The 25602-nt window shown below is 36.8% G+C and overlaps 2 protein-coding genes and 1 non-coding gene across 8 annotated transcripts; 1 reads left to right on the forward strand and 2 right to left on the reverse strand.

Annotated features, from left to right (window-relative positions):
- Positions 1–2201: 2201 nt before the first annotated feature.
- Positions 2202–4187, reverse strand: ppdpfb (pancreatic progenitor cell differentiation and proliferation factor b). Its single transcript, XM_066672567.1, has 5 exons — positions 4030–4187; positions 3380–3470; positions 3213–3290; positions 2721–2820; positions 2202–2617 (listed from the first exon to the last, which is right to left on the reverse strand). Exons 2-5 carry the CDS (start codon positions 3432–3434, stop codon positions 2491–2493), a joined length of 360 nt encoding a protein of 119 aa, XP_066528664.1. The 5' UTR covers positions 3435–3470; positions 4030–4187; the 3' UTR covers positions 2202–2490.
- Positions 4188–4463: 276 nt separating this feature from the next.
- trnae-cuc (transfer RNA glutamic acid (anticodon CUC)) lies at positions 4464–4535 on the forward strand. Its single transcript has one exon. It is a non-coding gene; the product is annotated as a tRNA-Glu (tRNA).
- Positions 4536–7938: 3403 nt separating this feature from the next.
- Positions 7939–23782, reverse strand: tpd52l2b (tpd52 like 2b). 6 transcript variants are annotated; one of them, XM_066670811.1, is made up of 9 exons: positions 23536–23782; positions 21336–21487; positions 21102–21250; positions 15379–15426; positions 14807–14908; positions 10573–10599; positions 10010–10051; positions 9163–9211; positions 7939–8815 (listed from the first exon to the last, which is right to left on the reverse strand). In XM_066670811.1, the coding sequence occupies exons 1-9, from the start codon at positions 23552–23554 to the stop codon at positions 8726–8728; spliced, it is 678 nt and encodes a 225-aa protein (XP_066526908.1). In that variant the 5' UTR covers positions 23555–23782; the 3' UTR covers positions 7939–8725. The 6 variants fall into 6 exon arrangements, with proteins under 6 accessions (XP_066526908.1, XP_066526907.1, XP_066526910.1 ...); XM_066670810.1 differs by having other exon boundaries at positions 10010–10054; XM_066670813.1 differs by lacking the exon at positions 15379–15426 and having other exon boundaries at positions 23536–23781.
- Positions 23783–25602: the final 1820 nt, after the last annotated feature.

A 25602-nucleotide genomic window follows, 5' to 3' on the forward strand; every position in this document is an offset into this window, starting at 1 on the left:
TATGTGCCTTTGATATAATGTGACTGTAAAACAAACCTTTTTTTGCAGTTCATCACCCTGTGCCATTCATTTTCTGCAACATCACAAAAATATAAATTATTTTTATTAGTTCATCACCTTTGAAATTTGAACTGTTGATGATATAATCAAAGTAGTATATAAATAGTTGGTGTTTTCAATAAACAAACAAACAAACAAATTAAAACAACAACAAAAATGTTTCTGTGGCAACAGTGACATTCAACAGTTTGGCCACATTCACTTATTTAGATAAAAGTTCCTAAATGATTCATGACAACATGACAAGGATGTACAGTGATACATCTTTAATATTTATGGAGCATTTGTGTTATGTAATTCAGTAATCAATAATCTGTTATGGTGCATATGCATTGTGTGATTCATTAATCCATAATCTATTAACATTTACACTTGTATGTTCACATTATTGTGTTCACTTATTTTACATAAATGTTCCTTAAAAGAACCCTACACTGATTTTTTTGTTTTGTTTTTAAAGCACTAAAAGTTATTTCCTTGCTCTTTTTTAATAATAATTATTATTTTTAGGACTCAATTCTGATGTAAGAGTATTGAGAAATTATTTTCCTTCAAACCTTGGAGAAAAAGAAATGTATTTTCTAAAATGGGGGACGTTCTTCAAAAAGAAATTGTAGTTATTTACATTTTCAATAAAAACTCTTAGAAGTGTTTTATAATGAATGTGCATGTGATATCAGATATTCAGTGATTTCTTTGTAGAAAATGAATGTTATTGGTACATTAAAATATAAATAATATTTCTAAAAATAAATATGACTATTTATTTAACTTTTTGTATTTGTTGACCTTTTATGAAAAACACTTAAATCACTTGAAAAATTTCTAGGTTTTATACAAGCTGTAGAATCATGTTAATATTTAGTGGAAAAAAAACTAACATGATAAAGGAAAACTGATCCTATGGTTATCAGGTAATACATCTGAAAATACAGCTTTATTTTATACTGACCTCAAGAAAGGCTATAGAACAGTGTATTGCTCTCTTATTTATTGCATAAAGCCATGTTTTGTGGAAATCAGCCTGAATACATAAGACTATATGTGCAGTTACTGAACATTTTTGTATTGAGTTTTCATGAAAGACAATTATATCAATTGTAAAATGACTCCAGTTTGTTTATAACCTGTAAAATCTTATATATTCTTAGTTGAATCACTTCATTAGTATGGTGAGATTTATGTTATTTATGGTTATCGGGCAATATAACTGATAATGCAGCTGAACATGTCATATTAATGTCAAATGAATTTTTTTATTTAAATTGTAGATAATAGTCACAATTATTATTATTATAATTATTATTATTTAAATTTCCAAAAAGTCTTTTGTGATTTTTTTAATCCTTGAGTATTTAAATGTTGAATATTATATTAAATGGCCCATGCATGCAAATATCTTGTGATTTCTTCTTGGAAATGGAATTTCATTGGTTGTTAAAAGGTGTTCATGACATAGTTTAGAGTAATATTTCACAGAACACAACTTTTATTTACTATAAATCTATTGTTCATGTTGCTGAAAAAAAAACCTGTTGAAGAAGATTAATTTTTGTGCAGTTCCATGCCACTGACTTATGTTCTTCAGTATGTAGTTAACACAGAACTCATTTACTGTTCCATTAATATTCTACATTGTGCTAAATATGTTTTGTTTGGATATTTAAAATATTTGTGGAGCACTTTCAAAATGAATTGAAGTTTGCAGAGTGGAAATTCTGTAGGAGAGTTCACTAAAGCGACATTAATATTCTAGTTATTTAATGGTTTTTGGTCTCTGACAGCACTGCAGAAACAGATATACTGGGATCTTTCTTTCTGTACAAGGAGGTTCTGAATCTAGGCATTTATCCAAATAATAGTCATTACATCTGGATTACATCTAATCACTCTAGCATTTTAGGTTTTGTTCCATGCTTTCAGAATAATTTGCCTAAACCTAATAAGTTTATCTCCAAATAATGTGAAAAATCAAAAGGTTTGGGGAAATATGAGGCCCCCAGGTTTTGAAAATTTTAACTTTTGGTCATAGTTAATTCTCCATTTTTTGGTTTGTATTGGTTTCTCCACCTTCCTATCATTCTTGCGTAAATATATATATATATATATATATATATATAAATAAAAAGAACATATTTGGCTGCTTAAGACTTTTATTGTTTCTGTGAACACAGGGTGACAGTGGAAAAAGTAACAAAAACATTTTAAAAATCAACCACAGTGTTACAGATGTGTATAAATGTACAAAAAACCTTCACTTTTAGGTTATTTCAAGTCAAACATATAAAATGGTGAATATAAACAAACAATACTAAAAAGCAACCTATACTACAAATAATATTTAACAAAAAACACAAGTTAAAAAAAAAAAAAAAAAAAAAAAAAAAAAGAGCCATTTCCGTCCCCTAGCGCTGGTCCCCTAAGATGGACTTAAGAAGGGGGAGAGCTCCCCACCTCCGACTTCCCAGTATCGCTACTCTCACTGGCCTGCCTCTTCATCACCATATCCCGGGCAATGCACATCACCTGCCCATCACTCACACTCATTACTCCTGACCTGCACACAACCAAATAGAGAGGGTTACACAAGAAAAATACATCAGCACATTATGTGCTACATTCAAATAATTAAAAAAGGCAAACAAAGCAGAGCGACTCACTTCTGCTGTGCCTCCTCAGTCAGAGTGCCCATTCCTGGCTGGTTTTGCTTCCCAAAGAAGAAACTTGACCACCAGTGACCAGAGTCCTGCTTGGGCAGACCTATAGCAGAGGGACAACGAATACAATGAGAAGAGTTTGACCAAGCAAATGACACAATACAAAAATAAGGGCTATGTGTAACAGGAACAAATCCCTGAACAATCATGAAAATTGTGTGTTGTCAGGGTCAAAGTATGTTCTGTCAAACTGCTGAAAAGTGTACTCTAGCCAAATAACTATCAGAAGCTTCCAAAAATAGACAATCAAATTTACTAAGGGAGTCAATGACAGTTTTGCAGGTGACTTTCTCAATAACTGATTACCTTGAAACTGTGTTGCTCAAACAGACACCCTTATGTCACTAGAATTTTGATGTGGGTGAAGCGTCTAGAAACGTTCAAACATGTTGCAATAACATGTCCTAAAAATAATCTGCAAGTCAGCATGCTCACCTGGGTGATGTGGAATAACCTCCCCGCTGTACTCCGAACTGCCACATGAGCTGCTACTAGAGGTAGAGCCCAAGCGCCCTGGAAAGAGACAGATAAGTTCATCAACGTGAAAATTCTATTAAACTTAACTGTGAATAAGCAATGCCACTGTTCTGCAAGGCACATACTTCGGTAATAGTCATGGGTGGCTACGAGAGAACCGCTAGCTGGGATTGCTGCCATGCTCCAGACTTGTTAACCAGACCTTAGATGGTATCCCTGAAAGCAGAGATGAGAAATGGTTACAGTTATCTATCAATAAAACCATAGAAACTTGTGGAAATGTTACAAAATCCATGCAAATAATGCTGACAAACTGCACGTAAACAAATGAGAATTCACTCTTAAATAAAAAACTGACTTTTTAAAAGGCATTACAATAGTAGCTGATATTCCACAAGACGATTTTACACGTATTTAATTAAAAGACTTAGATTTTCCGAAACAGATTGAATCAAATAGACAAGCTGTTGTTGGATTTGGAAAAAAACATCATGGCTTCTCAATGCATGTGTTTACATTCCTCCTCGAGATGGAACAAACGGTTCTATAACGGTTTCGCCCACAAATGGCCCCATCCATAAAAATGGATTTTATTCCGTTTGCTATTCTAAGGAGCTAGTCTGTCGAGTCGATGTTTGTTTTTATCTTAAACCACTAGCTGAACCGAACACAGAACACAAACACAGCTTCCACACTTACATTACCACCACCCCTAGAGCGACCGCTGACACGTCCTAGAATTAAAAGAGGAAAGTGTTCACCAGTCTGAACTTACCTTCGTCCGTTCGTGCTGTTGTTGTTATAGCACCCTGTGCAACTCAGTCGGAGGCTTTGGGGAGGAAACGCTAGGCGACGGGGCCCATTTGAAAAGGTTTGGGAGTCTGAAATCCTCCACGTCCAGTGAAGATACCGCAATGCTGTGTAAAAATAACAGCCCACAGCGCCACTTTATATGAGTGAGTGACGTCAGCTAGAACCTCCTTGTGTCCAAACTGGCTCAAACCAGCTCGGTAACCTCCTTCTCGGTGCTCTTTGTTTGTTTGTTTTTGGTTTTGTAGAGAGCTAAGAAGATGTGTAAAACCTGAAAATGTGGTAAACATTGTCTCATCCATTAGCCAGCTGTTAAACCACTACTTAGCGGAACATTAATATGTATGAATTCATATTGTATTCCGATATTATTGCTCCTCAGTGAAGGTGTTCGTACAGTCCCTGGTGGTCTAGTGGTTAGGATTCGGCGCTCTCACCGCCGCGGCCCGGGTTCGATTCCCGGTCAGGGAACAGTCGTTTTACGTATTTAATAATGGGATTGTCCTACACGTACATTAACGGAGCAGGTGATATCAGCATTTAATGTACTACCCACATTTTCTGTTGCAACCGTTTTAACTTCAAAATAGGCAATGATTACATTTTAGGCTGTAGGAATTTGTTGTATGGAAATGATTCAGTTTGTTATTTTTTTTTATATTATCCTAAACAGGATGAACCTAAAGTTTAATTTCAGAAGAGTTCAGAACCTGTTCAAGATTTTGCTTAAAACCATATTCCATTAATTAATACATTGTTGATGAAGTGTTTATAATATTGCTTAAGACCGGTTTATTTCATTCAAGTCAATTAAGCTACATTCCAAAATGCATGTTAAATGTATGAAGACCACCAGAAATGTTGCAGCCCACGTGTGGTCCATGACCCAGTTGTTGAGAAACATTGGACTAGGACAGGGGTCTTCAAACTACGGCCCGCTACTTTTATTTTAGCGGCCCCTTTAACTACAGCAGCAAAGTGGTCTGGCCAAGGGCATGTTTTGGTAGAAACGGAATGGACGTGTATCTGTACCAATCCAGCGACTACTGACTTGTCTCTCGCAATCGGGAAATTTTACAATGCAACGCTTCGTCGGTATCTAGTGAATGTATTTCGTAGAAACATTTAAGGTCTCGTTCTCTACTCCGAGTCCCGCCTCCCGAAACCAAGCCACTAACAGGATTGTGCCTTTGTCGTTTCTCCCCGACGTGAGGAGACGCCGTCCACGTCTCGTATTGATTAAGAAACAGTGCCACCATTTACGGTTCAATCCAGCTCTTTTGGAGATTCAGTATCTGCAGTTTTTAGCGAGAAGTGTTCCCTGTGCGATCACACACGTGTACTGTAAAACTTAATGTAGATGCACAAGCAGAACGAACTGCCACACATCACTCCACGGTGACTTTAAATAGTATGTTTTTAGTTTCGAAATATAAACAACTTTAACTTCACAATAGTCATGACATGTATATAGTGTTTTTTTCCTAGATGTATTCATCCCCGGCTGCAGTCTGGTGTTACAACGAATTCTGTGACCGTTTTTGTTTTGTGACCCTACCACATGTCCAACAGGAGGGATACAACTCCTCACAGCTGTCGTCAGAATTTGTGACCCCACTGAATATTAATGACATAGATGTACTTAAACAGGAATGTTTATAAGGTTTATGTGGATATTCAGTGGGGTCACAAATTCTGACGGCAGCTGTCAGGAATGGTATCCCCCTATGCCAAGGCTGTGAAGTAGCGCCCTCTAGGGTCACAGAACTTGGTGTAACACCGGCCTCCCCCGGAAAGATTGAAAAACGGTGAGCTGGCTCTTTAATGAAAGAGTTTGAGGACCCCCTGGGCTAGGGAATGGTAGATGGCCACGTGGAAATAAATTAACGCAAATATTATTCGAGAGACATTTCATTTTGTATGTACTTAGGCAGCAGGCCAACAATTTAAAACCAATCATACTTTAAAATACAATTCTGTGGAAAAGGGACAGCCATTTCCTCAAAAAAAACTTGTATGAAAAATAAAGTTTTTAAAGCTTTGGGTTATACAATTGCGCAATTGTAAATTAAAACACTTTTCATTTCTGGACATCACAGCAGACTATTCACAAGTGGCAATAACGAATAAATAAATACACACACACACATATATATAGCATTCATCATGCTTCAGAAAGAACCCAGGGCCCACTGCACCAGCATAGGAGCTCATCCCAGTACCTAAGCTGGTCATACTGGAGGACGTTACAAGCAGCAGAATGTTCTACATGGAGTCTCCAGACTCTTTCATATGTGCTCAGTGTGAACCTGCTCTCATCCGTGACGAGCTCGGGGCGGCAACGTCAAAACTGCCAATCTTGGTGTTCTCTGCTAAATGCCCATAGGCCTGCAGTGTTGGGCTGTAAGCTCTTGTGGACGTTGGGCCCGCATGGAGTCTGTTTCTGTGTTTGCACAGAAACATGGATATTAGTGGCCTGCTGGAGGTCATTATTCAGGGCTCTGGCACTGTTCCTCCCTTTCCTCCTTGCACATAGGAGGAGGTAGTGTTCCTGCTGCTGGGTTGTTGCCCTCCTACAACCCCCTCCACCTCTCCTGGTATCTGCTTCATGCTCTGGACACTGTGCTGACAGACACAGCAAACCTTCTTGCCACAGCTCGCATTGATGTGCTGTCCTGGATGAGCTGCACTACCTGAGCAGCTTCTGTGGGTTGTAGACACTGCCTCAAGCTACCTCTATGGGTGAAAGGACTGATAGAATGCAAAAGTGACCAAAACATCAGCCAGAAAGAATGAGAACAGAGAAATGGTCTGTGGTCACCACCTGCAGAACCACTCCTTTATAGGGGATGTCTTGCTAATTGCCTCTCATTTCTACCTGTTGTCCGTTCCATTTGCACAACAGCAGGTGAAACTGATTCACAATCAGTGTTATTTCCTAACTGGACAGGTTGATTTCACTGAAGTGTGATTGACTTGGAGTTACATTGTGTTGTTTAAGAGTTCCCTTTGATCTTTTTGAGCAGTGTGTTTCTGAAATCTCTACCCGCCCTTTGCAATTATGCTACCATCTAGTGGCAATTACACACACACACGGAAGCAACCGGCAAAATAAAACTTGTCATCTGAAGGAATGCTTTATTGATATACAAACACAGACATGAACATAAATGATAAGTATGCCACAACTGTCTCAAAAACCCTTTCATATTGTACACCTACCTAAGCTACGATCCCTAATTTAAAGCTATGGTGCACGTGCTCTCTACAACAGCCAGTCCCATTTGCACATATGTAGCTCAATGGTGCGTTTCCCTCAGAAAACATGCTTGATCTACTACATCATTCTCTTTGTGATAACAGCTACAGCTCGAGTCACCTACCCTATTAATGTAATTAGATGAATCCCAAAATATCAACTTCCCCAGCTGTATTATACTTGCAGCACAGATGTACATATTTCTGGCAAACTATCAAAATGAATTCGTTGAAATTCAGATCAGTCTATGATCAGTTGTAAACTACAGAAATACTTAAACCCAATGATACACAGAAAAGTGATAACGCTGAAAAAGAAGAAAAGAGGCAAAATAAAAAGCCTGAACAATTTATCTGAAAAAGAGAGGGAAAACAATTTGGCTAACAACACAATCCAACTCATTAGGTTTTACATTAAAATGTGACTGTGCTACCATACAAACTGCTTACAGCTGCAGTCCTGTATATCAATGTAAATAATAAAACTGGAATTTTGACACCATTGGTCTTCAGACAGTGTTTTAAATGTTGGGGTTAGTGCAGGCTAGCGCAAGGGCTATATTCAATATTGACACTTGTGTGGTAGTTAGTATAATTGAGAGTTGGAAAACAGCTCTTTGTTTCAACAGCAAAAGGTCTTTAATTGGCCGTAGGGTGCTGGTAAAACAATGGCACAAAGCAAAGCCTGGCAGACCCTAATCTGGACAAAACGTAAAACAAAAACCAATAACTATAAATTTCATACCAGAAACCTACCAAACAAATTGGGCAAATTAGGATCAGGAAAGGGAAAAAAGCTTAATGTAACATGCTCTGACCAGCAAAAAAAATTAGGTGAAATAGCAAGTGTGCAAGTGTAAGGCAAATAGAGAGGATTAGACATTCACCAAATGTACAGCAAAGCATCGCTTCACATTGTACTTTGAGTAAAAACATGGACTCAAATAATGATCAGCAGCATAGAATACTGCAGCAAGTTCCTCTCGTGTGTAGTTTTGACATTTTCCTCTCTTTTACCCCTGAACCATCTGATGAATGCTGCTTGGCAGTAGAGTTTAAATATAGTTATTTGTATTCATATATTTTCTTATATAGGTAAAAGTTATGTAAAAACATTATGCAAAGCAGTGTAAAATATTTTATAATACAAAATGGTTTAATTTTTTTTCTCTTTTTATACAACCTCTTTGAATGACTTCATGTCATGTAAGCTGTAGTGTGCATGTGTTTTTTTGCGTCTGTATGAGTGAGGAGGTGAGACATGCAAACCTTGGTGAAGTGTGAAAGAGGGGTTGAAGTAGAGAGGGAGAGGTGGATAGAGAAAGAGTGTGAGCAGTGATGGTGGCGGTAGAGTTTCAGGCTTCACTAAGAGATGAAATGTGTCCAGTTGCGAGTGCCTAGTCTTAGAATGGAGCTTTGTCCTGCACAGGGTTGGATTCGATTGGAGACTGGATGCCATCGCCATTTTCAGTCCTCCCACCAACAACCTTAGACTGCAAAAATAACCATGAGTGATTATTAGAAAGCCTACAGGCCAGGCATAAGCTGAAAGCCAGACATTACACAATAAGTAAATACCTGAAACTCACATTATGGCAAAAAGTAGTGGGCCATTACTGATTATGAATAGTACATTGACTATGTAATACTATATCAAATCTACAAACAAATCTATAATATTCACAGTGTGAGGTTTGAAAAATGAAGGAAAACAAATCAGCTCCAGGTTTTTTTTTGTATTATTTTGTTTAGTTTTTAGCATCTATCCTAACTGTATTTTGATTCAGTTGGCAGAGAAATTATTGTCCAAATTAAATAACTAGCCCTTTTGAAATCTTACCTTGATGTTTCCAAATTTGTCTTCAAATGATTTGAAGGTTGGGGAATTCCTAACAAAATAAAGCATTGAAATGTTATTCAACAGTTGAGAGAAGCTGAGAAGTCCCTTTTAGAGCAACTGAATATACTCACAAACATCAAAATGCTGAAACTTAATTCACAGACACAAAATAAATTTGACATAACACATTTTAATTTGCAGATTATTAGGTATTGCACGATAAAAATATTCATTAGGCTATAATGTTAACAATAAAAGCAAGCAAATAAATACAGTATTGTGCAGAAGTCTTAGGCACCTAAGATAATTATATATATTTAAACTAATGCCTTCTCAGTAAAAAAATAAATAAAATAAAATAAAGTAGTAGGTGTAATTTTGAAGAACATCATTTTGTTAAGATTCTCCTTGGTTGCATGAATTTGTTAAAAATCAACAGCACACGTTATTTTTAAATCATTATTTATTAACCGGTTAAACTAGGTATGGGATGATAACCTCAAATAACACAGACTGCCATGAGGAGAGATTTATAAAAAAGTTAAACCAACACATTCACACACAGAATATCACACTTACTGGAACAATATTATTTGGTTTTATTCTAATGTGGTTTTTCTAATGTGGTATTTGTGGTTTGTTTTTTTGTTTTAGCAAATAAACACTACTCAGATAAATAGCTTTTTTTAAATCTCAAAATCTCTGGTGCCTAAAACCTTTGCACAGTACTGTGTGTATTTTTTTATCCTTTAATATGTATAGCATTTAAATGTACTTCATTGGGACAGTGCTCCAAGACCAAAAAGTAAATTATTATTATTACTGTAGTTGACCTGATATACTTTACCTCATGGCGGGCATACTTATCGAATGGCGAATGGAGTAGTTGCTACTTTGAGAGCATTAAAAGGAACAAGAGGTGCCATTGTTAACAAGCAAGCAGAAACATTCAAATCAGTAGGCATAGCAAAGCCACTACTCTTTTTTATTTTTTTTTAATTTTTATCAGCACCTAATTGCATGTTTGTGGTGAGAATATTCAGCCAGTTAAACTTCAAGTGTATCTATTATTCTCTATGCAGTTTTATCTAACTATATACCATGCAGATGCAACCAGCTGGAGAAGCAAGCAGAGCAAATAATAATTAAAAAAAAAAGAATATAGGTTAAGAATAATTCTTTCACAAATTGGATCGGTTTAAAAAAAAAAAAAATATATATATATATATATATATATAAAAATGTTGCTATTATTGCAGTGAGGAAACACTGGCTGTGAAAGCACCTAAAGCTGGGACTTAGTCTTTAATTGCAATAGATGAACTACATTATTACAGTTTTTTGCATCTAGGGGCAGCTTATTACATTAATAAATCAGCTAATTTTTTTTGTTTTAGTAATAATTCTTACCCAAAGGAGTTAGAGAAAGGCAGAGCTCTGTGGGCCAATCAGGTGCAGCGATTAAAAGAAAAAAAAAAGAAAAAGGGAAACACAACCAACCAGGGTGAGCATTAGGCATCTGGCAAAGTCAGTGCAGGCAGAAAAAAGGGCAAAAACAACAGGGATATGAAGTATTAAGTGAAGCCAAGTTCATTACAGGGAGTTGATTAGCCTGTCCAATATAAATTTACAGTTAAATATTGTCAGGAGAGGAAAAATAGTCATGAAATATACATAAAATGACACAGAAATGATAGTATGGAGCAAGCACATAGAGATGAACCACATAACTAAACAAGTAATTAAATGTATACAATACAGAAAAATCCATTATCTAGTTATAGGGCTGTCATGACCACTACACGTGTTGACGATAAACCTGTGTCCCTTCACATAAGATTTTTGACAAAGATATTAATAGATTTCACACTTTTTTTTAAAATCTGATACACACATGCATTTGCTCGGCTGCAGAGTAATGCTAGAAGCTGCTTGGAAGGACAGCTGGAGTTACAGCTAATCCCCCAACATGGCTTTGATATAGGCATACTGACAGGCTGTCAGTAACACTATGGCAATTGAGTGCTTTAACTTCATCAGAGATAAGAGTCTACTTCTCTAACGTCCTTCTGTTTTGTTCTTACAAGATCTTTGTGGGTTATGAGAGTGGGACTGACGAATTTGACATTTGTACAAGTGGTTCTGTGAATTTCGCAAGTCATAAGATGAATATTTCATCAGGTGTCATGAATACATTTCAAGGATTGAATACATTTCTATGGAGTATAGATTACTAGTACCCAGAATTCATAAGACTTCAGCGGGGGGGAAGCCTTCTCCTACAAAGCCCCTCAGCTCTGGAACAATCTTCCAGCTAGCGTTTGGGACACAGACACAGTCACTATGTATAAGTCTAGGCTCAAAACGCACTTGTTCAGTTTAGCCTTTGGCAACTAACCTCTGTCTAGTTTAAGGTTGTCATTTCAGGAACTCATGGACATGGAGAATCAGGGTAAACCTGGATGATGTGCTCACAATTTCTCTTGCTCGGAGCGAAAGGATGTCTTTGCCTGAGCTCCTTCTGGTTTCCCTCCTCCCAGTCTGTTACAGTCAGATCCGTCACTACACTTAAGAAAATATTCACATGCTCTTATTCTCTGCTGCACTCAACTAAACTAACTGCTTCCCTTTACTGTTTTACTGTTTTCTGGGAGAATGATGGCCCACTGATGGAAGATTGTTTGCTGGATTCTCCTGCGGCCCAGACCAGACCACACCACACCACACCAGACCAGACCAGACCACACCACACCAGCCCAGACCAGACCAGCTGCTCACCTTATTATTATTATTATGTAGCATAATGACACTTCATTGGTGATCATTTAAAATTCAATCTATAGTTTGAAAAACTATACCCTAAAGCTAGGGTCCCTATCAGTGGCTCCCACCAAGGTTGTAAGAAACCTAGGTGTCATGGTTGATGACCAGCTGACCTTCGCAGATCTCGTTACCGCTGTAGCTCGATCGTGCCGCTTCTCCCTATTCAACATAAGGAAGATTAGGCCATACCTAACTCAACATACAACACAGCTCCTCGTTCAGACGTTAGTAATCTCCCGTCGAGACTATTGCAACGCCCTCCTGACAGGTCTTCCGGCCTGTGCTGTGAGACCGCTACAGATGATCCAGAATGCGGCAGCACGCCTGGTCTTCAACCAACCAAAAAGAGCACATGTCACGCCCCTATTAGTTGAGCTGCATTGGCTACCCTTAGCTGCTCGCATCAAATTTAAATCACTAATGATGGCCTTCAGAGTATTCACTGGTTCTGCTCCCATCTCCCTCAATAGACTCTTAAAACCATACGTTAGCGCCCGCCCTCTCCGTTCCTCAAAGGAGCGCCTACTAACACGACCAACCCCCCGTACAGGTCAGTCGAGGCTGTTCTCATCTCTGGTACCACGCTGCTGGAACAAGCTTCCAAGCACTATCAGAGCAACAGAAACCCTCTCTGCATTCAAGAAATCCTTGAAAACCCAGCTCTTCCGAGAGTATCTTTTGCACTGAATGTCTTTCTTTAATGCACTTATTACTTCCTGGCATATTGCACTTAATGTAAGGTATTTTGTATAATTTGTGCTGTAGTTCGAATGTTAGATCCTCTTTTGTAAGTCGCTTTGGATAAAAGCGTCTGCCAAATGCATAAATGTAAATGTAAAATGTATAGTTTGATCAGAGGAGGATGGGTCCCCTTTGTGAGTCTTGGTTCCTCCCAAGGTTTCTTCCTCCAGCCTCGAGGGAGTTTTTCCTTGCCACTGTCGCCTTCGGCTTTCTTGCATTGGGCTTTGATTTAAATGTTCTGTTTTGAAACTGTGAAGCTGCTTTGTGACAACGTCAGTTGTAAAAGGCACTATACAAATAAATTTGATTTGATTTGATGATAGATAAAGTGCTGCTTGAAAAGTGACACATGACACTTTTTGTAAATGTCAAGCCTATGCCTTATGTGATTTTGGAAATTAAAAGAGAAAAAAAATAAAAGCCTAATATCACGGCTGCAAAAAAACAGAATACAGGACAAAGCATGGAAGTTCCAAAGCCACAGAGACCTTGGCAATGTTCAGGAAGGAAGGCATTTGCGCCATCTGAAACAGCTACAAAGCAAGCACTAACAGTATGTGGGGCCATGCAGATGAGCAAGAACAAACATAATGGTACAGACAGTGACGGACAAGGTGGACACTAATGCTACTGTATATGAGAACACAGAGCCATCTCTTTTCTACTAAGAGAGCAAATGAGCAGTACTGGGTGACTGCATAATAACAGAGTGAATGAGATAGACACAAAAACTTAGATTTACTTAAACTAGTTAAAAAAAAATATATAATAATAATAATAATAATAATAATAATATAATTTATACAAATTTCCTCCATATTGTCTACTAGATAATACATTTGAGTCTTTTCCCCTTTATTCTTCACAGGAGTAACAAGGTGAATATAACTAGCAAGTAATGGAAGCGTAAGATATCATATGTCTAAAACAAAGTGTGCTGTTAAGTAATATACAATGAATTACAGTTTCTCACATTACAATTTATAATTTACCTTAGAAAAAATGGACAAAAACCATGGACAAAAGTCAGAGTCCTGCTACGACTGCATGGTGTGGTAGTACGTCACTATACCCTTTTCTTAGGATTATTGAAATGAAAATAAATCAATTTTTAGGGTACAGCTGGAGCAGATATGAGAAATATGATTAATTTAGGACTGGACAATGTTGCCAAAATTCATATTGTAATAAATTTCTTAATTTCTGTCCGTACAATATAATTCCGATATTGATATGAAATTTCATGGAGGAAGTGTTTAATCTGAAATGAGGGATGCAAGAAGTGGAGATGTGGCCGGCCAGGTCACCAAAAAAAAAAAAAAAAAAAAAAAAAAACACATTTCAGAAATGCTGCACACACACACTGCAGAAGCGCTTCAGAGTAGATGCAGAGTAGTCCCATGACATGACTGACTCACTGTGCTTCTAAACACAGACTCACTCACTCTCTTACTTTAAAACACACAGAGATGGTGTGATTGAACCTTGAATGCAGCATTTTTAAAATGCATGTTGTTTCCTCAACACAGCATTTTTTTAAATTCACATTCATTTGCCGTGGGGTGTTTTGGAGGAGCGAGTCAGGAAACGTTTTCCTCCACCAGCATCACGTAGTGACCTGGCCACTATCCTGCAAGAAGCATGGCTTAAAATCCCTCTGACCACTGTGCAGGACTTGTATATGTCATTCCCAAGACGAACTGACGCTGTATTGGCCGCAAAAGGAGGCCCTACACCATACTAATAAATTATTGTGGTCTGTGTGTGTATATATATATATATATATATATATATAATTTTGATATTGAATTATTGTCCAGCTTTCAGCTGTATACTAATTGTTGACATGTTTAACAATACATCAAAAAGTGTACACTAATAGTATATTTTAGATCACTTCATTAAAAAGTGAGTGTTGACTGAGAAATTCTATTGGTACAAAACTAATTATATTAGCCTCATAGCTGGAGTGGAAATGTAAAGGAGCAAATTTCACTAAACCTGTTTTAGCTTGTCTACTAATTTTTTTAAATTGTTATTTCTTTTTCTACGGAACTATTGCTTTAATCTCATAGGTTACCTCATGTCTCCCAGTTTCCTACTGATAGCAGAGCCCACAGTGGAAAAGGCAGCAGAGGTCTTCTGTCCTGCTTGAGACAGTGTTTCCTGAGTTTTTTTGTACCTATGGAAAGACAGAATGAGAGAACCGGGATTGATAGTAGAGAACAGATAGATGAGTGGTGAAAGACAGAGGCAGAGAAAAGAGCACATAAAAAAAGTGAGTCAATATGGCTGTTCATAAAGAAACAAGTCCAACAGGGGGAGACTCTGATGTGATTCATGACATCTTCAGCAGATGGATAAATTACTTTAAAAAAAAATAAAAGAAACTTACATTAATAGCAAACCCATTTGCAGCTATACCGGCTTTAACATACGCCACAAACAATTCTCTAAGCAAAATTGGCCAACTAAGCAATCTCATAAAAAAAAGCCCCAAACACAGCAAGCAACCATGACACAGCATTTTACAACTTCTCCACTACGACATGAGAGAACGCAGCACAGAAATATGTGAGAAAATAGATCAAAATAATAAAAGGGAGAACGTAAACCTAAAAGCTCTGAACAAATGAAACATAAAAAACTCACACTTCAGATTGAGCAATGTCATCCAGAGTGGCAGAGGCTGAAAGATATCTAAAAACAAACAGGATGAACATGTTCATATTCTCACTCTTGCAAGCACAAATGAATCTGGGATTCAGAATCACATGCATGTATAGAATATTACAGAACGCAGCAGTTGTGGACATGATTTTTAGCACAAGTATTCAAACATGCAGTCTATATAACTGAGAAAAACTCAATGCAATCTCAGTTCCATGTCTGAATCAGCAAGACTTAAAAGATGCAAGAACTTAAAATGCATCACATGTAAATAATGCATTTTGGAGTGTGTAAGCGGGGGAAAGGCAGTCATTAGGATATTGCAAAAATAATTTTAGGCTGTTAAAGCTTTTTATTTGTTAATACAAAGACCAAACAAACAAACAAATTATAATATAATCTGTAAATGGAAAAGTATCAAAAATCTCAATTAAGTGTAAGAGACATGCGGTGGACAATTTTCAATAATCTGTATTAGGGTATCGACAGAAATCAGCTAAATAAAGCATTATATATTATTGTAATGCCATTTTGCCCCAAAAAATTATTACTATTATTGGAGTACTGTGTTAGCTAGTTAGCTGTCTACACACCTGTTCAGGCCTGCCCTAGCTAAACAAAATTTTTTACCACATGTACATTTTAAGTATATCCATGATATCCTATTGGTGCGAGCGTCCTCTTTTTACACAACACCAACAAAAGGTGTTGAGTGCTAATTCAATCCAATGTGAAGATACATTTTTCAACTCATCAACAAACATTACATTTTTTAGTAATACTAACAGCCCTAAATGAAGATTAAGCTGAAGTGTGCTGCACTACATTAAGCTATTTTGACAGTACGAAACAGAAGAAAAGCCCCACTAAAAGCATTAGCCTAGTGTTAATCCACAGGTTCACATGCAGAACCAAATCTTGGTGTTTGTAGGCTGCACAGAAAGCATAAGCACAGCTGAGTATCACACTGATATAATGCACAAAACTCCATTAAAATCATAACACTCTCCATAACTCCTGACCACAAAAATACCAAAAATAAATTGTAATTCTCAGCACATTCGCAAAACAAAAATCAGAACAGTTCATTTTATTCCATGTTGTCAGACAAAAAGAAAACAAGCCTGGTTGACTTATTTCACAGTTTGTGGCAATTTAACAGGAGCTCCAGATTCCCAAATTAATGTGCTACTGCCTTCAAAAAGAGATTTTTTTTTTCATGCCTTCCTTAACACACCCCACATGCAGGAAATTAAGCATTGTATACTAACACAACTCTGCCATTCCTGCAGCTACTGTGATAATAAAAAAATATATAACAAAATGTCCTGAGTGTTACTGTTTGGTGTTTTGTTTGGTTTAGTGAGCAGCAAATACTGTTGTGACTTCTAAGGCAAACATGTGGGCGCCAAGGAGCAACGGGTAATTTTACCACATACAATTAATAATAAAAAAATATTTTAACTGCAATTCCTGACACTGCAATTAAATATGAGGTGAAATTTAAGGATGGGGCAGCGGTCACACAGCTCCAGGGACCTGGAGGTTGTGGGTTCGATTCCCGCTCAGGGTGACTGTCTGTGAGGAGTTAAGTGTGTTCTCGCCTTGCGCCCATTGATTCCAGGTAGGCTCCGGACCCACCGTGACCATGAATTGAACAAGCGGTTACAGATATTGGATGGATGGATGAATGGATGGAATTTAAGGATACGGCCTGATATTTTGTAGCAGAATGTGTGCTCAATCTTGCTAACTCCATGAGGAGTCTCATCTAAAATGTAAAAGCAGGAACAATATGAAATAGGATGGAAAGAAAAGCACAAATATGCACAGACTAAAAACAGTCTATGAAGCTAATATAGAAAAATTACACCACTAACCAGTTAGAGATTAATAACATAGTGTCAACATTCAAAAAATGTAAGTTGGAGAGTGAAAAAAAATGTGGCTTCCAGATCCTTATTGCTGATATTCCTTTCTTTTAACCAGCAAAACATGTCACAATCAGGAAAGAAATAATTACATTAAAACTGAATGAATATGCTGCCTACTAAAAGAAAGAACTACAAGAAGCCTGTCTATTTCATTGAAGCAATGAAGAGGAGGAGTAAAAACTATCTGAGGCAGGCAATGAGTCAGTGTTTCAGTCTCCCACTACTACTAAAGAGAAAAAACAGGACAACACACAAGGCCTTTGTTTCACGTAACTGCAGAGGGATTCATAATACGCTGTCACTGCCATGGCGGAGTGTAAAAGCATCAAGTTAGCAAGGGTTGCTGAAGCAAATCAACACTTAGCATATTAAGAGCAATAATAAACAAAAAGCAAAGACTGCAATACCTAGCATTTTACTACAGGCACAAAACCACATGATACTTTTTGGTTACTAAAGTATCTCTTCTCTGCACATACACAAGCAGCAATGCCTGAATACCACTGCTAGCCTTGCACAGAATTTTCAAACAAGTTATAGTCTGGGGAAAAGTCAGTTAAAAAAGTGACCTTTACCTCATATGTAACCAATCAATGTTTGTTGTCGTCTAAAAGAGCCAATTATTTAAAATAATGTAGTGTAAAAAACACATCCAAAAGACTAGGCAATTGGCAGTGAAAGTTCTTGGAAATGCAGGGGGAGGCAGGGCAACAAGGCTGCTGGTCCCACTCTATAAATTTTATACTTGAGGTGCAAGATATCTAAAAAGTAATGTAAGCTTAGGACTAACAATTAGTATCACAAAATTCATCTAAATAAAACATTGGTGCATGGTCTCTACCTGTTAGTTACACAAACCTACAATGCAGAACTGAAGGGCACTTCAAAACCCAACTTATCTTTCCTGAGTGACTGGGCTAAGAGATATTTGGACAAATTGCCTTTTAATATAAAATAAAATACTTCATATTCAACAACTCAAGAAATGTTGGGAGTGTTTGTAAAATGCAATAAAAACATGAATCTTTGATTTTGATGTTTTCACCTACCACCTTGATCATATTTTATAAATATAAACAAGTTCAGAATTTGTTGCCTGCAAAATTGTTCAGAGAGAATCATGCTTAAGCATGTTTTAATTGTTTTGGAAATTGGCAATACTAATGGATAAAGTTTTACTAGTGTCTTGCTGTGATTTCCCTTATGCATACCATAGGAGACATATCTTGACTCCAGTCGGCCAATCAAACATGCACACTGCCTTACACAAGCCTACCTTCTCAGATACGTATATAAGTCTTACTTACTAATTACATAATTATGCTATAGACACTGATGCGCCCCTCGTAAAATGATAAATGTTGGCTTTTGCAATTTTTGTTTATAACAGGACGGTGCCTTTTGTCTTTGGCACAGAGAAGTTGAAATCAATTTTTAATGAAAACAAGCTGAAACATGGCCTCAGCTGAGCACAGCATGCTTCCTCTCAATTTTGGACCATCTGAGATGAGCCCAGGCCCACCCAAGTCAGCAGAGTTTCTGCATAGAACCGATGTATGACTTCCGCCTTGTGTAACAGAATTTCTGGTTGCATTTCTTGAGGCAGCACAGACTGTGTAAAATAACAGTTTTTCAGTTGGCTATATTTACCACAACATAAGCAGCATGAACGTTATTTCTGTCCCATATATTTGGAGTGTGTTGCAGACTTCAAATTCTAAATTTGTTTATACTGACAACATAAAAACAAGATGAGTTTATCCCTATATTTGGCTGACTTTTTATTTAAGAAGAAACACACAGTCAAACCTGGTTAGGTCATGTCCATGCCAACACTACATTCTGAATGGTCATAACCACTGGTGCACCAGTATTACACGGAGGTGAGAGCAAACAGACATCAAATTTGCCAGACCATACACAGACTCACAGATCACATCCAGTAATCTTCCCATTCCACTGAGCCAGCTTCTCTGCCATTCTCACATATCTACAAACACACACAGGGTTAAGCACTGCCTGAAAGACCGGAAGCACACTCTAGAACGAAAAGCCTCTCACAAGCTACTGACGTACACTGGTCCTAAGCTAACACTTTTTGTTCATACTAAAATAAGCTAGTACTGAGTGTTAAATATACCTTTAGATTGTTTACAAAACTTTTCGTATCTCGTCATGGTACATTCTAGTAATTTAGTCAATTCTGTTATTTTAGGTCACAATCAAATAATAAAAAGACAGGATTCAGCCACATATTGGTTCTAACACAGAGTATTCTTAATATATTTCAGGTCATTTAGTTCTTATGACTGATCCCATACATTGGTATTATGTTCAAACCCCATACAAGAAACAAATGCTAATATATTGATGCATTAATGCAGAATTCAGGTGATATGTGCGAATAATAAGTATTTTAACACAGCTTTAAACATGTATTGATCCATCAGATCTTAGAACCAGGAACCTGATTAATAATTTTGATTGGTCACATTCTTGACGTCAGTATTTTCATTTAAAAATTAATTGCTGTCAAACACCAGGTCAAAAACTGACAAATAATTTTTGCCAAAGCTTTCTCTTTTTTTAAACAGACAAGAAAAACTGAAAGAGCAGACTGAAAAAATCTTAAAACATGGCTGTGTGAGACTTTTGCACATTAGTGAAAGCCTCTGCTGTCTCTGGTCAAACAAAGTCTGACCCTGTGTGTGTTTGTCTTTCCCACACCTTTTTCCTTTTGAGAAGTGTCAGTTTTCTACACAGTGAAATCCACCTCATTTTACATACCGAAATACACTCAGTAGTACTGCATAAATGATTTACTCCTCAAATAATAATATATTTCTAAACACTGTTTATACTCCGCAGCTGCATCGCTTAGGACCACTAAGCTCCTACTTCAGAGGAACCAATAAGGAAATCTAAATACATTACTCATTATCTTTTTTTGATAGGTACATCCTAATATTTCAACATGTTATAGCCTTGCTGGCTTTGTGCGAAAAATTGATAGTCAGGAAGCAGCAAGGTAAATCAGTTTAAAGTAGAATAACAGCTGTGAGTCATTCCTGACTCAGACTAAAACCCTCCCACAGGCCTCACATATCTAGAGCTTCTTTCTATTCAACTGATAAAACAATGGCTCTCAAAGCATTTATCTGTTAGGAGGCATGCCAGTCCTACTAGTCCTTTAATATGTAAATCCTTAATGTCTGAGAGCTGATTTCCAGCATCATGAACCAAGAGGTGGACTGTGAGTAAGCCAGAGAGAGTTGTGTGCTGCAAGCTTCAGAGGGATTAGCATTCAGGACTTAAAAGAACAGCAGCAATAAAGCCTTTATCAAATGACACCAGTACAGAATAAAGGTCTAAATAGCTGACTTCAGTACATAAAGATTCAGCACATAATGAAATTTGAAATTTCATAAATCCAACTGATGCAATTTGGTAAGATATATTTAACAATTATAGTAGTAAATTATAAATTTGCATACAGTTCCTTTGTGGTTAAAAGTAAACAGAGAATAATATTTTGCCAAACATTAACTCAAAAGAAACAATGAAACTGAACATTAGAAGAATGAATCAAAATAAAAATAATCTAACATCCAAAATCCATGCATTTCAATATGCACTTTCAAATCAGTCTGTTTTTTTTTTTACACCCCATGAACTTAGGGCATTATTTAGCAGGGACATATCCAAATTCATTTTTAAACTTTTTAGGTGAAATAGCGAACCAGAAATGTATTTTTGAGGAGATCTACTCACGCGTTAGAAGTCTGGACATCCTGCCAGCCTTTAGAGATATTCTGTTTTAGTTCAGTCAGGGTGCTAAGGCCCAGTTTGCGCTTCAGTTCTGACGCGTGACGTTCTTTGGCTAGCAGCACTTGTCGCAAGGTCTGGATCTCTTCCTCCACCTGAGACAAGGATGAAAGCTTGTATATTGCTGCAGGACAGAGGAAAGGAATTGTAGTTGTTGCAGCTTGTTGTCATGTTGTTTACCTTGGTCAGTTCAGTCCTCAGTTCCTCAGCTTCTTCCTCTGTGAGTCCTGGGGGGAGTGTTACGGGGGCGACACCAGATGCACCCCTTTCTGCTGGCACGTCTGATAGAGAATCGGAGCCCAGGCCTTTATTTGGAGAGTTCAGATTGATGTCTGTGTGTGTGTGTGTGAGAGAGAGAAAGAGAGATGCATTTATAGTTAATTAATTAATTAATTAATTATGTTAGAAGCAAGTAAGACAAACAAAACAATACCAAATTAACAAACACACATACTGAATGAAGGGACATCCTATATTACATGGTGGCAACATTTTTTAAACCAATAATTTTCATAGAATTTATGGAGCAAAGGCCCAAATGCAATAATATTTCTCCTTGTTTCTCAACAATACCAAAGAAACTCAATTAACATCCTTTGAGCAATAGATGCTAACTTTGATTACAAAGATTAAAAAGTGATTAAAAAAAAATATTCAACTGCTAACCCTTAATACATATCCCTTTAATACATGCTCATATGATCTTCTAGACTTAATATACTTTGTCTTAACCTTAAGACAAACAGGTAAATGAAATACATATTATAAAGCATAAGAGCAGGCACTTAATCAAGGCATTCATTTCTGCTGTTTTTTTTTTCTTAAATTGAGTGACAGATGTTATTTAGCTTTGCTGTCTGCACACAATTATTCTCTTCTGCTCTTATCCAGCCATGTGCAACTGGAGAAGGTATTAGTACTACAGTCCTGAGCATGCCCATTTTGAAACAGCAGAGAGTATTTTAATGACAGGCTGAAAGCTTTCTAAATGCCTTTGTCTATTTACATAGTCATGATGTGCAACATGCTTTAACTGTACAAACACCTACAACAGGATTAAAGCCAGCTCTAAGCCCACCTTCTGCTTTATGAAAGTTTGTTTCTGCTTTTTCAATGTCATTGGCATGGTAATGGTAAAGAACCCCCCCCCCCCACACACACACACACCAAAAAAAAAGGCATGCCTCTTTATCATAAGCATAAGTAACACATGCACAGTCTAAGCTCTGTCATGACAGCTCATCATGTGTCTGACATACAATGTGCAACAACAATCTATCCCATAGACTGACTATAGGATCAATAAAGCTGACTGAAACTGCATACATAATGATCAGCAACAGCAAACTGACTACTTGCCACACCCTTAGCTAATGTGGCAGACAGGCCATGGGAAGGCTCAATTTTTTACAATAATACAGTCATAAAATACTCAACTATACAACAATACAGCACAATAATAAAACAGCAGCTTTCTCATTACACAGTACAAAGCTCAATTACTTTTTAAAGGGAGGTAATTCATCTATTATAACAATAAGCAAACAATGTGTATTATCGCATAGTATACTCATGTTTTATTGATTTATTTATTCATTTTTTGCAAATTTTCCTTAGGATAAATCCAACCAAACAATATGTGCAATTATTTGTCAAAAGAGCAACATATTACGGGAAAAAGATATTCTGTGTTGAAACTGTTTATGAAAAGCCACAGTTGCTTAACTTAAATAATGGAAAACTAATTTTAGAAAGAAAATATAGTTTGGTGTGGTAGGCAAACACTGCTTAAGAACTTTATTCCCCAGTTTATACACTCCATACATAAAAACTAACCTGCAACAACAGCACATTCCCCGCTCATTGTTTTAGTGACATTTACAAATTTGTACACATTTACAAATATTCCCCAATTCTGTTCCTGCCTTTGTTCGATTATTTTCGATTCAAAACCAGCAAAACACAGAAGGTATTATTACCAGAGGGAGGATAAAATACTTAACAAAACATACTAAGTGTAAGGAGCAGAGATGATGAAAAAGGTCATGAAAAGATAAAGAATATAAAAATATATGTTATTTTGGTACATAAAGCCGTATGTAGCTATATCTTTCAAGCGATGTACAAGTAATATATAATTTGTGTGGATTTGGGTTAAGCGGAGTTCCTGTTCTATGCTGTATGTCTCTGGAGTAACCTGATATTACCCTGCCCTTCTCTCTCACACACACACACACCCTTTCAGGACACGGCGTATTCACCCACAAAAATTCACTGCGGTCAAACGTCTTCTGACTAGAAACAGAAAGAGAAATAAAGGGTGTATAACAGCAAATGTGTACATGTCACCATCCTCCGCAAACTGATTTGTTATGTTTACCTTGACTGGCCGAGTCCATGTCGTCGAACAAACAGAGCGGACTTTTCTTTAAAACGTGGCTCCTGACGGCTACTCTTCGCTCAAATGTCGAATATAAAGTGAATTTTGTCCGAAGCACTTCACTGGTCTTTAAAGCATGGAAACAGTGACGCTTTCATTAAACTCAGAACAAATCTAGCAGCTGCAGATACACACAGCCCCCTCAGCTAGAGCCTCCGTAAGACCACCTCCTTTCCGGCGCTTGAGAGTGACGTTTTCTGTGTATTGTTTTTCTTTCTAACTACAGAAAGTGGAACATGTTAACATGCACCTAGCGAGATGTCAGATACTTGTCAACCTGAGTAACACGGAAAATAATTAAGAAGTTCAGTTTATTTAGGAAGAAAATATGTATTACTAACTGATGTCAAAACACTTTTCAAAAGATAACAGACCAAGGGGGTATTCCATAGCATCATTTCTCAACCAGATAACCTAAACATTAAGTCAAATGTGTTCAATAGCAAAAGAGCTGGACAGTCCTCACCTCTGGGCTCTTATGTTCAGCCTTGTTGAACAGCCAAGGTTCACAATTCCAAGTTGAAAAGAATGGCAATTTTATTTCAGCTGTTATATAAATGTAACAATAAATTCTAAATGGCAGGAACTTGAAAAAACAGAGTAATCTGAATTGTAAATGAGTTTGACCAGTCAAAATCAACCACTCACAATGTGAATATTTTGGCCTTTTTTATTTTTGTTTAACAGATTTCAACAAGTTTGATGGATGTGTTTACATTATCATTAGTAATGTTGATTTGGTCAGAAGTCGCTGTCTGCCGCAAAAATGTCAACTGTAAATTTGATAGAAAATATGGATAATTCAATATAATCTGGACCATCCAGAAAGATTCAACATTCCTCTTGTGTTTTGGGGATTTTATGAAGAGCCTGGCTTACCTTTATAAAAGCTCATATGTATAACACATTTCAGTAAAGAGCATTTAGCCTAAATAATTCTTGGTTTTACCTTGTTTGAAGCATTTGCTTAATCAAAAAGCTAACATTTTTATGAAGGTGACTTTTATTTCATAAACAAAACTGGCTCGCTCCAGCTTAAATTTTATACACTTTAGTTTTGTCCAAAAATAAGAAAAGTCTACAAACATTCAAAATTAAAAAAAAAAATACCCACACATTTATTGTTTCAATGGTGGACACAGTGGTAAAAAACAATATGAGAATCTAAAGAAATAGTTAGTCCCACTGCCCTTAGGAACACGCAGACCGCACTCCCTAAAATAAATGAATGCTAATAATAATATTTAGATCAGTTCAAAACAGTGAATTTATAACAACAGCAAACAGACATTTCTACACCCACAAACTCCCGGATTTCTGTTAGAAATAAATACCAGCCTTTGAAAAAATTGTGGGCGTGGGACAAAAATGTTTTCCATTGCTGTCCTCCTGGAACAGATAGTTTAGGCTGGATATGTATGGATCAGTTGAAAAAATTTTTTCATCTTACCCACTACATAGGCAATCAGAAACACATAAAATAAATGACAGGTATTTGCAATGGTTATTTTTTATGTTCAAGCAAAGGGTAAACTTAGTTGAATTTGAAATACAAATATTTGCATAAGACACTGAACAAAAAGTGTAACAGTGTAACAAACAGATCAGTGATTTTGTTTTAAATTTCATACGTCCACTACAATTCTAATACCATAAATAGTACTAGTACTACACTATTGTGTAATAATATGCAAAAATATCAAAATGAAAACAAATGTTTGGAAATATCTATTTTCAAACTGCAAACATACTAACCATAAAAACATTTTCAGAGCTGTCGATATAAGCTGCAAAAATTTTTACCAAGTTTTTGTCTCAGGATGAAACTATTTTAGAACGCTGATATTGTAATAGCAGGTAAATTCAGGAAATAATACGCAGACCTTAAGACTTAACTATTTCTTTTTAATATTTTTTGATGACAGCTGATATAACAATTTCTAATATTGCAACAGGAGTTTTGGCAGAGGACTCTGGGCATTGCTTCATTTGCCCCAAATGACCACA

Source organism: Hoplias malabaricus, chromosome 5 (assembly GCF_029633855.1).
Source record: "Hoplias malabaricus isolate fHopMal1 chromosome 5, fHopMal1.hap1, whole genome shotgun sequence".
Lineage (NCBI taxonomy): Eukaryota > Metazoa > Chordata > Actinopteri > Characiformes > Erythrinidae > Hoplias > Hoplias malabaricus.